This window comes from Moschus berezovskii, chromosome 5, assembly GCF_049115385.1.
Source record: "Moschus berezovskii isolate FMDL1 chromosome 5, NW_MosBer_1.0, whole genome shotgun sequence".
Taxonomy (NCBI): Eukaryota; Metazoa; Chordata; class Mammalia; order Artiodactyla; family Moschidae; genus Moschus; species Moschus berezovskii.
Window position 1 is genome coordinate 122,661,153 of NC_142464.1, and position 15,351 is coordinate 122,676,503.

The 15,351-nt window shown below is 49.9% G+C and overlaps 1 protein-coding gene across 1 annotated transcript; it reads right to left on the reverse strand.

The window, feature by feature from the left end:
- Window positions 1-714: 714 nt before the first annotated feature.
- Window positions 715-14,809, reverse strand: GRPEL1 (GrpE like 1, mitochondrial). The gene is made up of 4 exons (XM_055435191.2): window positions 14,695-14,809; window positions 11,271-11,433; window positions 9,306-9,387; window positions 715-1,812 (listed from the first exon to the last, which is right to left on the reverse strand). The coding sequence occupies exons 1-4, from the start codon at window positions 14,754-14,756 to the stop codon at window positions 1,466-1,468; spliced, it is 654 nt and encodes a 217-aa protein (XP_055291166.1). The 5' UTR covers window positions 14,757-14,809; the 3' UTR covers window positions 715-1,465.
- Between the last annotated feature and the right edge of the window lie 542 nt (window positions 14,810-15,351).

Sequence of the window (15,351 nt, forward strand, 5' to 3'; positions counted from 1 at the left end):
AGGCCACCGCAGGTCGTAGCTGCAGCACCCGGGGTGTTTCCTTGCGGAGCACAGGTTCTCTAGTTGTGGCTTAGTTGCCCCGTGGCATGTCGGATCTTAGTTCCTCAACTCGGGATCAAACCCAAGTCCCCTTCATTGGGAGGTGGATTCTTAACCACTGGACCACCAGGGAAATCCCTGGGCTGTGCTTTTCACCAAATAATTTAAAGCAACTTAAAAAGGGGAAATTCTTTTGCAATTTTAATGATGGGGTTATTACCTATACTTTTCAGACTTGTGTGCCCATTTTTATGCAGTAAAAAAATGTACTGGATCTTCAGTCCCTGAAGTACCCTTCAGAAGCAAAGACTGTGGAAGGCTGCTTTTTCTCTGGCTCAGTGATTCCGTTTTTCCCTTGACGTGGGGAAGGGAGGGTCCTAAGGAGAGCCGCAGGGTCAGCATCTGCTGGTCGTGTGTCTCTGCTGGAGCTGCTCCTGAGTGTCCGTGGTCCCCTCATGGCCGCAGGCAGACCCAGGCTGGCCCCCAGCACCAGCTGCCGGCCGCCAGCCAGGGGGAGCCCTGGAGGAAGCCTCTCACCCTTCGGGGACACGAGCCAACATGTCTGGGCATCAGGCACACAGTTGCAGGGTCTGAGCAGAGACCCGGAAGGCTATGTCACGCTGTCCTTACATGAGGATCTCCGCCATCAAAGCACACAGAACAGCTATCAGAACGTAGGAAAATAACATCAGGGCTTTAATCCTCTTAAATAAAACATAACATTTAAAATATACCAAGCACGCAGTCCTCAGGTTTCTCTAGGAAAGTCCATCTTACTAGGGGAAACACCCTTAGGTCACTGGTCACTAGCTCGGTATAGACTTAAACATTTCCAGACGTGAACACAAAAGGACGACGGCAGCTGATTCCGTCACCTTCGGGAACGGGCAAAGTAGAGGTGTGACCGTTCTTGGCAGGCAGGTACTTATTGATTATAAAGTAACTCAAATCACATCTGTCACCAAGGGCATCATAACCTTCCTCAGCAATCCCTCCACTGCCTGAGTGAAAGCCAAGCATCCCAGGAGCTCGCAGGCTACAGTGAGACGCACGGGACGCAGAGCAGCCGGCATGGCCAGCCAGCAGATGGGATTCCCGAAGGCCTTTTATTTACTTCAAACACTCTGATGTCGCCAGAGCCTGAGCAGACACAGTGTTTTCCCTGATACCCCAGAGTCCAGTAGTGTCCCATCAGCCTGTTCTGTAAGCACGTGGAACATGTGTTAAAAATCAACGGACAAAGACTCCTGTATTCCAGTTCGGTAATGCAGCTGTGCAACTGGCTGGCTTTTCTGCGGGGCCGCCGGTTACCAAAGCCTTGCAGCAAGGTTTAGGAAAAGGTCAAGAGTATTCATAGGTGAGAAAACATGAACCCGGCCTGGAAGTCAGCGACCGATTGTGACACAGCGCTGAAACCCGCGGGCCGCTAGGCCTCCTTCGCCACCCCCACCAGGGCGGGCCTCAGGGTGCGCCCGTGCAGCTTGTAGCCCACTTTGTGAACCAGCGCCACCGTGCCCGGCTCCTGCCCCTCAGCCGGCGTGTGGAACAGCGCCTCGTGCTCGTACGGGTCGAACTTGGCGCCCAGGGGGTTCAGCCGGAGCAGGCCGTGCTTCGTGAACACCTTCTGGATCTGGACTTCGGTCATCACGAGCCCCTCGTAGAGGTTCTTCAGATGCGGGTTGTCGTCCCGGATCTCTTCCTTTGGGACACACTGTGTGGCCTTCTCCAAGATGTCCGCCACCTCCAGCAAGTCCTTGCAGAAGCCCTGGATGCCTGCACCAAGTTAAGGGAGAACGTCACTGCATTCTGCATCAATTGCACAGGCAGCTCAGAACCACAAGCCCTCCGTGTGTGATGTGTGCGTGCTCACTCACTCGTGTCCCACCCTTGTGACCCGGTGGACTGAAGCCCACCAGGCTCCTCTGTCCGTGAGAGTCTCCAGACAAGAATATACTGGAGTGGGTTGATATTCCCTTCATCTGGTGATCTTCCCAACCCAGGGACTGAACCCGCATCTCCTGCAATGGCAGGTGGCTTCCTTACCACTGAGCCACCTGGGAAGTCCTTCTGTCACACACCTTTTTTCAAATGACTACTTTGCGCTAGAATTTCAATGGGCTAAACAAAAATACTTTCCTGAGGTTTAGACAAAAGCCAATGAGGTGTAAAGACAGGGAGCTGAAAACCTGCAGAGCCAGACCGAAAACTCCCAGTCCTGCTCGAGACCAAGAGGACACACAGACTCCCGAGCGTGTCGGTCCTGCCTCCGGCTGCCGAGCGCGGGGCCTGGAGCCATGCCCCCGGCTGTCACCAGACAGCCCTGTGACCGTGCTGAACCCCTCTGGGCTGAAGCTGCTTTGGTTGTAGAACAGGGACAACAGTACCTGACACACAGCGAGCTTATGAGGACAGGAAGTCACTCATATCACAGCGCCCAGAACACTAAGTGCTCGATAAACATCAGCCATTACTTGGCACCGTGAGGTCAAAGTTATCAGGACACACCCCAAGCCTTAATCTAAGTAACAGTTAAAAAAATTTTATATAAATGCAAACATTTGTGGTTTCAAGACAGTCCTTCAGATGCTGAATGCAGGAAGCTGGGGTGACGAGAGGCGCCCCCTGGGCCAGCCTGTCACCCTCCCCTGTGGTGCAGCAACAAGGCTCTAGCACAACCCGTTCAAGTCTTCTTGAGTTTCAAAGGCTCTACGCTTGTTTACAGCTTCCCTTGTTTTACATAGTATTTTCACCCAGTTGCTGTAAAATGAAATAAAAGTCTACCCATCCAATAAAAATGTGAGCATCTAGGAAGGACTAACCCCTCGTGCAAGCTGCTGGGAAAACGTCTGCCCACGTGGAGTGTTGGTCTGAGACATGCAGGGCGTGATCGCCACAGTGAGACACACAATTACCAGTTTTACTTCCAGGATGGAGCCCTCGTGAGTGCTGAGGACGATTAACTTCAGGGACATGGCTTAGTATGGACTGGGAGTCAGGAGTGAGCCAAGTGTTCCAGGCGCCCAGGGCGCCAGCCCACCAAGAATACACAAGCCCAGAGAAGCTAGCAGCTCCGGGCGGGGTGGTGGACTGGGTGGAGGGGAGCTGAGGCCGCCCTGCCAAGGGTGTGGAGCTAACTAACGTGGGAGCTGAAGCTGGCCTGACAGAGCGGGGCAGGCAGCGGAGGTGAGTGGGCACAGCATCCAGCCATCCCCACCCCCAGGGTGGCAGGGGAGTGGGCCTGAAGGAAGAAAGCGTAGTTTCAGATGACTGACCTGAACACCTGCGCGGGCGACGGAATCATTTACTCAAACGAGGAAGGCAAGCAAAGGGGAGAATTCAGTTTAAAATACCTCTGAGACATCCAGGTAAAGACAGCCGGGACTAGAATGGGGAAGACACGTCTGAACTGGCAGCTCAGCTTTGTGTGGACAACATTCAGCCCTGTCGGATGGCAAGTCAGTGGGGGAGGTGCTGAGAGCAAGAGGGGAGGCCTGAAGAACGCGGACATTTGGAGGGCAGCAGGCACGCAGCCAGTGCAGGGGATGACCAAAGAGAAGAAACAGGAGCGGAGGTGACGGCATCCGAGAGCGAAACGCGTCTGCTAAAGCAGTGAGGCGCCATGGTCAGAGGGCCCGTGGAGGGGGAGCTGGGCGCCCCCCGGCAGCCTCCTGCTGAGCACAGCCTCTCGGAGCCCTGGGAGCCCGCCAGTGCTGGCCACTCACCCCCACACAGACGTGGCTCTGCAAGCCACGCCACTGCCGCCCACTCTAAACTCAGCAGATCTGGGGGACATCCAAGGAGACTGGTGCTCCCGCGGCTGGGACGGTCACGGCCTACTAAGGCCCAAATCTGTGGGAGTGCCCACCAAGGCAAGACTGGGTCTGGGCTGCAGGAGGTCTGCGCTGGTAGCTTTGGGAACACGGTGCTGGGGCACGCCAGGGCTGAGCACCTGCGTTCCCACGGTGGAGGGGGGCCGGGGGCAGTGTGCCAACAGTGCACTCTGAGCCCGAGTGATGGGAGGGCCTCCCTGGGGACTCAGCAGGAAAGAACCCGCCTGTCGGTGCAGGAGATGCAGGCTCGATCCCTGGGTTGGGAAGATGCCCTGCAGCAGGGCATGGCAACCCACTCCAGTACTCCTGCCTGGAGAATCCCATGGACAGAGGAGCCTGGTGGGCTACAGTCAGTCCACAGGGCTGCACGGTCAGACACAACTGAGCACGCCCAACAGGGGCCACCATGCAGCACGCTCCCCGCTGGAGAGCTGCAGTGGAGGGATGTTCAGTGGCTCCCCCCCAGAGGGAGCACTCACTCCCGCCTACCTCACTCTGCAGCTCAGAAACAGATCTGGGGGTGTCCACTCTGATCAGGAGGGAGCGGATGCTTCCCCTGACAGGGCTGTGACAACCAGAGGGGAGGCCCCGTTCAGCTGGTCACACCCCCCATCAATGGGACAGTGGCTAGGACACCCAGCAGCACCTACACTATAAAAAGCAGGCCAGTACCAAAAACGTTAGACCCACTCAGGCTACTACACAGGGAGGCTCACACACACACACACACACAAAAGCACTCCAAGACCACAGGAGGTAACTGTTTCTCCTAACAAAGAAGAAGCCTGGAAGGCAGAATAATAGAAATCACCCAATCAGAACAGCAGACAAGAAAGCCAAATGAAAAAATATGAAAGCAACATAAGAGAAGTACGGGATAATTTAAAGTTTGCCAATGCACACGATAGGGATTCCAGCAGAAGAGAAAAGCGGGGTGGCATGAAAATGTATCTGAATACATCATGGCTGAGCACTTTCCTAGTGGTCCAGTGAGTTAAGACTGTACCTTCCAACGTAGCAGGTGTGGGTTCAATCCCTGATCAGGGAGTTAAAATCCCACGTCTTGAAGTGAAAAAAACAGAACACAAACAATACTGTAACAAATTTAATAAAGACTTTAAAAACCATCCACATTAAAAAAAATCAATTAAAATGGCGACAGTTAAAGAGAGGATTCTAAAGAAAGCAAAAGAATTAACTATAAGGGAATTCCCATATGGCTATCAGCTGATTTCTCCACAGAAACACTGCAGGCCAGAAGGGAGAGGCAAGATACATTCAAAGTCCTGAAAGGGAAAAATCTGCAACCTAGATACTCTATCTAGCAAGATTATAATTTAGAAGGAGACAAAGAATTTTTTAGACACGCAAAAACTTTTTGTACTTTTAACACAGCAATACTAAACCTATCCCAAAAGAAACATTGAAAAGTCTTCTCTAAGTAGAAAAGAAGAAGCTATAGGCAAGAGAAAACCCAACTATAAAGTGAATCACTTAAAGCCAGAACAGAGATTTAAAAAAAATATATTCTGTGAAATCAATGATGCCACAATGAACACCTGAAGGGTAAACACAAAAGATGTAAAAGATGACACCACAATCATAAAGCGTGGGGAGGGAGTAAGAAAATGTTGTCTTTTTCCTCTAGAATATGTTTGAGCCTATATGACCACCAGTCTAAAGCAAGCAGATATAGGAAGAGATTAACATACTACAAAGGAAGCTGAGCGCTGAAGAATTGATACTTTTGAACTGTGGTGCTGGAGAAGACTCTTGAGGGTCCCTTGGACTGCAAGGAGAACCAACCAGTCCATCCTAAAGGAGATCAGTCCTGGGTGTTCACTGGAAGGACGGATGTTGAAGCTGAAACTCCAATACTTTGGCCACCTGATGTGGAGAGCCGACTCACTGGAAAAGCCCCTGACGCTGGGAATGACTGAGGGCAGGAGGAGAAAGGGACAACAGAGGAGGAGATGGCTGGATGGCATCACTGACTCGATGGACATGAGTTTGGGTGAACCCCGGGAGTTGGTGATGGACAGGGAGGCCTGGTGTGCTGCAGTTCATGGGGTCACAAAGAGTTGGACACGACTGAGCAACTGAACTGAACATACTTGAAAAACAGGGTAACCACAAATCAACAACGTACACCAGATTTACAAAATCCAAAAAGACAACAAGCACAATACAAAAAACAAACATACATCAAACTACAATACGCAGTCTGCCAGAGACCTACTTTAACCAAAGGACACACACAGGTTGAAAGTTGAGGGGACAGGAAAAAAGATATTTCATGCAAAAGGAAATAAGAAAGTGGGGGGGGGCTCACGATATTCATCAGATAAAACATGTTAAAACAGAAGCTATAAACACAGATAAAAACACTATATAATATTAAAAATCAATACAAGAAGATATTATGTTCCTCAACATATATGTACCCAACACAAGAGCACCCAAAGCACATAAAACAAACGCTAACAGACGTAAAGTGAGAGACGACGGGGACACGGCGGGAGCCTTCCTGCCCCACTCGCATCAATGGACAGAGTGGGACACAAGGTCAGTAAGGCAGCGGATGCAAAATGATACAACAGGACAGTCAGACTGATATGCTCAAGACAGTCCATCCAAAAAAACAGAATACACGTTCAAGTGCGCACAGAGCCTTTTCCAGGACTGACCACAAACTGGGGCACAAAACAAGCCTCAACAAATTTAACAGAACAGAAATTATTTCCAGCATCTTTTCTGACCAGAGCTGCATGAACCTAGATATCAACCACAGAAAAAGAAATGAAAAAAAACAAACCCCAAAAACCCAACTATATGGAATTAAACAACATGCTACTAAAATATCCATGGGTCAACAAATCAAAGCAGAAATTAAACATTACCAGGGACAAATGACAATGAAAACACAACCATACAAAGTCCACACGATGCAGCAAGAGCAGTGTTTAGAGGGAGGTGATACAGGACTTCTTTAAGAAATAAGAACAACCTAACCCACCACCTAAAAGAATTAGAAAAATAAGAACAAACAAAACCTGAAGTCAACAGAAGCGAAGAAATAAAGATCAGAGAGAAACTAAAGATTAAAAAAAAAACTGGCTCACCAAGAAAAGGGAGAGGATCCAAATAAAATAAGAGATGAACGAGAAATCACAACTGATGCCAGAGAAATAAAAGCCGTTAACGGAACATTATGAACAATTAATTATATCCCAACAAACCTGACATCCAGAAGACACAAACAAGTTCCTAGAAAAATACAGCCCACCAAAACTGAATCAAGATATAGATAATTTGAACAAACTGATAGCTAGACGTAAAACAGAATCTGTGATTAAAAGAAATTCCCTACAAACAAAAGCCCAGGACCAGATGGCTTCACAGGTGAATTCTATCAAACATAGAAAGAACTCCTTCCAATTGTTCTGAAACTTCTTCAAAAGAATGAAGAGGAAGGAATATTCCCAAAGACATTCTATGAAGCCACCATTCAGTTCAGTCAGTTCAGTTCAGTTCAGCCACTCAGTTGTGTCTGACTCTTTGCAACCCAACCATTACCCTGATACCAAAACCACAGACACTACTACTAAAAAAAAAAGAAAATTACAGGCCAATATCCTTGATGAATACAGATGCAAAAATTCTCAACAAAATATTAGCAAATGGAAATTAACAACACGTAAAAAAGGTCATACACCACGACCAAGATGGAGTCATCTCAGGGTTATAACGATAGTTCAACGTATGCAAATCAATCAGTGAGATACAGCACGGCAGCAAGAGAAAAGACAAAAGACACACGATCATCTCAACAGATGAAGGAAAAGCATCTGATCCAACATCCACTCCCAATAAAAACCCTGATGATATAAGGATGCCCACTCATCACTTTATTCAACATAGTACTGGGAGTCTCAGCCACAAGAAGATGTAAAATTGTCAGTATAGACAGATGACACGATACAATACTTATTGAAAGCCCTGAGACTCCACACAAAAACTACTAGAATAAATGAATTCAGCAAGGTATCAGGATATAAGATTAATATACAGAAATTGGCTGAATTTTTTTACACTAACAATGAAATATCAGAAAGAGAATGTAAAGAGCAATATCTTTAAAATCACATCAAATAATAAAAAACTTAGGAATAAACCTGAAAGGAGGTGAAAGACTTATATGCTGAGAACCATAGACCATTACTGAAGGAAACCGAAAATGATTCAAAGAAATGGAAAGATATTCCATGCTCTTCTTGGCAAAATTAACATTGTTAAAATGGCCGTACTACCCAAAGCAATCTACAGATTTAATGTGATCACGGTGAAATTACCAGGGTTTCCCAGGTGTCTCGGTGGTAAAGAACCTGCCTGCCAATGCAGGAGACACAGGAATCTTGGGTTCATTCCACGGGTTGACAAGATTCTCTGGAGGAGGAAATGGCAACCGACTCCAGTATTCTTGCCAGGGTGCTCCCATGGACAGAGGGGCCTGGTGAGCTACAGTCTATGGGGTCATAGAGTTGGACACGACTGAGTGACTGAGCATGCACACTATCAAATTACCTGTGACGTCTTCTATAGAAGACAAGCACGTGCAAACTATTATATACAGAATGAACAAGTTGCCACTGTGTAAACTACAGTTAATATCCTATGATAGGTCAATAATGAAAAAGAAAGTAAAAAGATGCCTAACTGAGTCACCTTGCTGCACAGCAGAAATTAACACAGTATAAACCAACTGTATACGTCAATAACATTAAAAAAAAAGAAAGGTTTGTTCTCTGGGCTGAACTTGGTTCTTTGTTTCCACTGCAAGCACCCAAGGTCTGTCCTTGGGCAGAAGGTTTAACCTCTTATCGGTTCTGCATCCAGAATAGGGGGACTGAAAGCTCTATCCCCTAAGTACTCAGATGGTCTTCTGTGTGATCAATACAGCATATATGGGGTTGGGAGACGGGCCTTGGTGCCAGCACCATTTCAGTGGCAAATCATTTCAGCCTCACTGACCGCAACTGTGGGTTGGGAAGCATGATGAGAGAAGGATCCAACGGTGTCAACGCACACAGCGACTGACGAGGCCTTGAGTGAGACAAGCGTTAGGGCTGCTCCAGCTGAGGACCCGAGCCTCACAGGGCACCTCTGCGGGTACCTGCAGGTTCACACTGCGGTCCTTGTGTGGAAGAGCGAAGGACCCTCTCCTATCGAAGAATTACGCTAACCACTAGGAGTGTGTGTCACAAGCCAGCTCCGCTCCTTCTAGGCAACAGCTGACTCATCTCAACAACTGGAGGGAGAGCAACCCGCAGCCGCCCCACCTGCCCACCTGATCAATCGTGTTGTCTGGGACCACACACACCCCCACTTCCTTGTCCATATTTCCCAGGGTCAGGATCATATAGTGTTTAAAGTTACCATATAGTTTTGCCTCCTCCACCAATTTTTGGCTCCTCTGCCGCAAGTTCTCAGTATCTGCTAGAGCTCGCTTATATTTTTCCTTAAAAAAAAAAAAAGGAAGAAAAATGCACATGAAACAAATCTGGAACAAATTCATTGGAAAACAAATGTGATACAACAAACTGCAAGTCAAAATACAAACAATGGCTTCTGGAGACTGGACTACAAACAGATGCTGGGAATAAACAGAAGTAAATTAACCAGTGCCACCATTTCCACCATGTGGGGAATAAGATGGCCAGGCGTCACATATTCATAAGCCCCAAAGGCCATTCTCACTCTGTGTGCAGCTGGGGAAAGGACAAGAAAAGCTGCTAGTTGCCCCTGTTCTGATGGTTCCTCGCAAGCAAGGGCCATTCATTCCTCTGCAGAATCTCTAGCTCAAGGGAACCCCAGCACCCAGGGTAAGGGCTGACCGGGCTTGGTTCTCACGCCCCGAGCAGAGGGTCAGGATAACAACCGCCCTAAGCGGACAGCTCTGGCCTCCGCCCCACAGAAAAGCCAAAACCTCAGGAACGAACCTTGGGTATTTTCAATATTGCCAGATACGGTTCAGTTGGAATACTCATTGTGTAATAACCATCTGAATTCTTGTATCTTCCTCATTTTGTACCAAGTCTTCCTGTAATCGTATCTACTCCTGGCATTTCTATTTTCATGGGCACTAGGTTATGCCTTCAGCTTTCTGGGGGTTCCGGTGCCACGGTTGAGAGCAAGGTCTCACAGGCTCAGACCGTGGCCCTGCCACTGGGTAGCAAGGTGACCTTGGGAAGTTTACCAACAGTCCTGGGCCTCAGTTTCCTCATCTGTAAACAGGGGTATTAATGGCTGACTCACTGGGCTGTTGTGAGGATTCATATAAACAAAGAGGTTAGCAAAGCCTTGGCACAATGCTTCACGGCAAATAGACGGGGATATGATGGAAACAGTGACAAACTATTTTCTTGTGCTCCAAAATCACTGTGGACGGTGACTGCAGTCATGAAGTTAAAAGACGCTTGCTCCTTGGAAATAAAGCTATGACAAACCTAAACAGCTTATTAAAAAGCAGACACATTACTTTGCTGACAAAGGTCCATCTAGTCAAAGCTATGGTTTTTTCAGTAGTCACATTTGGATGTGAGAGCTGGACAATAAAAATAGTTGAGCGCCAAAGAACTGATACTATTTAACTGTGGTGCTGGAGAAGACTCTTGAGAGTCCCTTGGACTGCAAGGAGTTCCAACCAGTCCATCCTAAAGGGAATCAGTCCTGAATATTCATTGGAAGGACTGATGCTGAAGCTCCAATACTTTGGCCACCTGATGCAGAGAACTGACTCACTGGAAAAGACCCTGATGCTGGGAAAGACTGAAGGCAGGAGGAGATGGTCAAGACAGAGGTTGAGATGATGAGATGGCCAGATGGCATCACCGACTTGGGGGACATGAATTTGGGCAGACTCCAGGAGATGGTGAGGGACAGGGAGACCTGGAGTGCTGCAGTCCATGGGGTCGCAAAGACTCAGACAGGACTGAGCGACTGAACAACAACACTCTTCCACATGAGATCATAATCTGTATTACTAATTAGTTCAAAAAACTCCAACATTCCTAGGACAGCACCATGTGACTTTACCTCTGGCTCCCACCTTCATCCTTCCAAAGACCCAGGCCTAAGGGCCCAACTGAATATTCCTCACTTGTAAAGACCATTTTCAGTCTTAATATAATCTATGTAGCACATGAAGATAATTCTCATGACAACCAGAGTCACAGCGGATTTGACTTCTATCCCTCCTTCAGCAGTAACTTGCTGTAGAACCCAACGGGGACGGAATTGTCTGGCTTCCGCCTCTGCTGTCAGGGAGGCCGTCTTGACATCCCCAGAAGACGGACCTGGAGTTCCAAAGCCCACGCTCCTCACAAGAGCCCACAGCCTTACCGTGGTCTCCTTCAGTTGCTCTTCCAGCTTGGCCTTCTCTTCCGTGAGTGTCTTCTCGGGGGCGGGGAGACCCATCTCCCGCTCGCTCTGACCCGCGTCCTCCTCCAGGTTCTGGCCACTGTTCTTCTGTTTGGCAGCTGTGCACAGCAGCCGAGGAGAAGACCTGAAGGCAAGTCCACATGACAGAAATTAAGATCATGATTCTGCTTCTTGCTGAAGTCAGATGGACGACTTTGGAAATCAAAGATAATTTAAAACTACTTGCTACATGGAGGAAAAAGGATTTGTCCTAGATACAATAAAGGCAAATTGCATATGACGTACGGAAGCTATTTGTCTATGTAGCGTCTTCTGCAATACACGCCTAAACTAAAACATCAGTGAACCAAGGCTATGGTACTGATCTCCCCTTCTGCTCACTCTCAGGAACTCCTGATCATCCAGACCCCACCACGTGCTGAAGAAAGAGCTACTACTGGAGGTGAGGTCCAGTGCTGCTGTCCATTACAAAGCCTTGTGGGCAGACATCTTGCCCACAGGGTACTTCAGTTCAGTTCAGTCACGTCCGACTCTTTGCGACCCCATGAACCGCAGCACGCCAGGCCTCCCTGTCCATCACTAACTCCTGGAGTCTACCCAAACCCATGTCCATCGAGTTGGTGATGCCATCCAACCATCTCATCCTTTGTCATCCCCTCTCCTGCCCTCAATCTTTCCCAGCATCAGGGTCTTTTCAAATGACTCAGCTCTTTGCATCAGGTGGCCAAAGTCACGCAAAAAGGTATCTATATACACACAACTGTAACTTGGGTTGGAAAGTGATAAAAGAGGAACTAACTGCTTTGGCAGGCTCAGAGTAGAATATTTCTAGCTTTGGAGAAATGGAAGTCTGGGAAAGGATTTGGGCAGAGGGACTTTGAAGAACAGGCAAGAGTTCACTTACAGAGCCAGGAATAGACAAGACAGACCCACTTCAGGAAGGGCGTGAACAAAGGCATGGAGGCAGGAAAGCACAGGGGTGGTATGTACTGGGGAAAACACAAAAAACTCTAAAAACTAATTATGGAAGTGACTTGGGATATTACCCAATCTGATCCCCATGTGGAAAAGGTTAAGTAATAAGCCCAAGGCCACAGCGCCATTAATGAATAATACGGATCTGTTCACCAGGTCCAGTGGGGCTCTAAAGAACGCCACGGCCCAGTCTGAAAATAAACTACATTTAATTTCCTTCCCAGATTAAAGAAAGCTGCCTCAATGAACAGAAAAGCTAAGGGCACACAGAACATGTGTACGAGGGTGTTTAAGGCAGCACGTACAGATGTTTTCCAGGATGAAAAGCTTGAAACAGAACACTGCTCAGAAGGACATGGGTGAACAAACTTGCTTCCACGGTCTAGAATACTGAGCAGCCACCAAATAGACGGCAGTGTTAAACTGCCATCTTTTGGCTACAGCACGGGGGTACTGTGCAGGAAGAAATGCAACTTAAGAGAAATACACAAAACATGACCCCAGTTTTATAAACACAAACCAGAAATCCCATTTTGAGGAGAATAAAAGGATACACTAGTCTGTTACCAATACTTTGGCCACCTTATGTGAAGAGCTGACTCGTGGAAAAGACCCTGATGTTGGGAAAGATGGAGGGCAGGAGGAGAAGGGGACAACAGAGGAAAAGAGGGTTGGATGGCATCACCGACTCGATGGACGTGAGTGTGAGCCAGCTCCGGGAGACAGTGATGGCAAGGAAGCCTGGCGGGCTCCGGTGCACGGGGTCGCAAAGAGTCAGACACGACTGGGCACCTGAACAACGACCTGGGGGTGAAGGCCACTGGCCTTCACACTGCTGGTTTCACTTTCACGATTAAAAAACCAATCATCTGAAGATGGAGTGTGCTGCTCTGACCTGCCCTAGTTTCTAGCTGTCCTGACCTCTGGGTGTAACAGTCACAGCCTTTTGGGTTCGCTCCACTCAGCAGACCCCCTTCTGCAGCGCCGGGGGCTCCCGCAGCGGCCAATCTGGGTTTGCAGGGAGGCTCCCAGAACTCAGTTACTCCCAGAGCTCCGCACACAATTCAGTTTGCTCTCTCCCCTACTTGAGCCTCCTTACACAAAACCTGTTTCCAGAGGCAGAAATGCATGCAGTCCTGGCAATCAACTGGATTTCCCAGGTGGCGCCAGTGGTAAATAAGCCAGCTGCCAATGCAGGAGACAAAAGAGAAGTGGGTTCAATCCCTGGGTCAGGAAAATCCCCTGGAGGAGGGCATAGCAACCCACTCCAGTATTCCTGTCTGGAAAATCCCCATGGACACAGGAGCTTGGCTGGCTACAATTTAAATGACTGCAGAGAGTTGGACACGACTGAACAGACTAAGCACGCACACAAGTCCAGGCAATCAATGCCGGTTAAAAAAAAATCGCAAATTGGGCCAGCAGCCTCTCCTCACTCAAGACTTCCCCGGTGGACTTGTTCCCACGCTGTCCATACAGTGGATCAGGCTAGAATCGCAGCTTCACCCCCTCACCCTGTCCTCGTCCGTTTACCGACCCAGTTACCGCCTCACCATCACTAAATAAAGCTCCTTGAGGGCAAAGTCCGGGTCCTGCTCCGCGCAGCTTCTACCCCATGTTCGGCCCAGAGCAGCTTCTCTTAACAGATAACCTGGTCTCCGAAGCTCTCCCCAACGTGGAAGGTGCTAGTTCAGTCGCTCAGTCATGTCCGACTCTTTGCGACCCCATGGACTGCAACACGCCAGGCCTCCCTGTCCATCTCCAACTCCCGGAGCGTGCTCAAACTCATGTCCACTGAGTCAGTGATGCCATCCAACCATCTCATCCTCTGTCCTCCCCTTCTCTTCCCGCCTTCAATCTTTCCCAGCATCAGGACCTTTTCCAATGAATCAGTTCTTCGCATCAGGTGGCCAAAGTATTGGGAGTTTCAGCTTCAGCATCAGCCCGCTAAGCAAGGGCTAAACTAAGTTAGGAGGCCGGATTTTGAAATGGCAGAAACCGCAGGTTTAAAAAAAAAAAAAAAGGCAAAAGAAAAGCCAAGGAGAGGGCAGGGCCTCGTGACCTCCGCCGCAGCGTCACCGCTCTGTCAGCGGCTCTCCCCACGGGGGGTTAGGTAGGGGCTGCGGCCCTTCTGTGCTCGGACTCCGCAGCACGCGGACGTGGAGGAGGCTCGGGCCGGGCGGAAGGAGCCCGCTCGCCACCGCCGCCTCGCGCGGGGAGCCGTCCAGTCCGCCCCGTGAGCAGCACGGACAGAGCGGCGGCCGGGCAGGCCCCACAGGAGAACCCAGCGGAGCCCGCGCCCCGCGTTTGGAAGCCGCCCACGACGCCCGGGCCGGAGCCGGGCACGGCTCGCCTCCGAGACAGCGGGGGCAGCGCGCCCCTCCTAAGTCTGGCCATCGGCCCCCCTTACCTGAGAGACAACGCGAAAGCCGGGAAGCTGCGCCGAGCCAGCCGCACGCACCGAGCCGCCATGACTGCTGCCGGCACTGGGCGCGCGCACCGGGCATGCGCGAGACTCTGTTCTTGCTTCTCCCGCCCAATTGCTTCCCCTTAGCCAATCCGCCACCGTTCTTCCTCTGATGGACAGGCCATATTCACCAATAATTGCCGTCCTGGGCGGTGGGCGGGTTTGAGGCCTTGCGAGGCCTCAGAAAGTGAAGCTGAGGTGAAAGGTGAAGGAAACAGACTCCTCCGTGGAGGGGCGTGGTCAAGGGAAGAACCTATAGAGAGAGAGCATGGGGGAGGGCGCCGGAAGTGCGGACTGAGGGGGCGGGGAGACGCTCGAGCGCGGTTTCCTGTCAGGCCCCCGCCACCTGTCCGTGCGTTTCCCGTGCGGGGCGCTCTTTGCTCTGGGAGGGGGCGAGGCGCCAGCGCTTTTGTCCTTTTCTCCCTCTCAGCCCGGGCTCCTGGGACCGACCCAGACTCTGGGTGCTCAGTGTAGGCTAAAGGCAAACAGGCCAAGGACGAAAGCTCGTGGACGGGCGACCGCAGGGCTCCAGGAAAGTCGGTTAAAGCAGCGTTAGGCGGCCACCGCCCGTCCTGCCCGCGTCTTCGCGGCGCAGGAGGG

Bases quoted from the DNA above. Each gene is read 5' to 3' on its own strand.
- GRPEL1 (XM_055435191.2), bottom strand. From the start codon at position 14,756: ATGGCGGCTCGGTGCGTGCGGCTGGCTCGGCGCAGCTTCCCGGCTTTC. The intron at 11,434-14,694 runs GTAAGGGGGGCC...ACTTGCCTTCAG, and splicing joins GCTTTCGCGTTGTCTCTCAG to GTCTTCTCCTCGGCTGCTGT. The intron at 9,388-11,270 runs GTAAGGCTGTGG...TTTTTTTTTAAG, and splicing joins AGCAACTGAAGGAGACCACG to GAAAAATATAAGCGAGCTCT.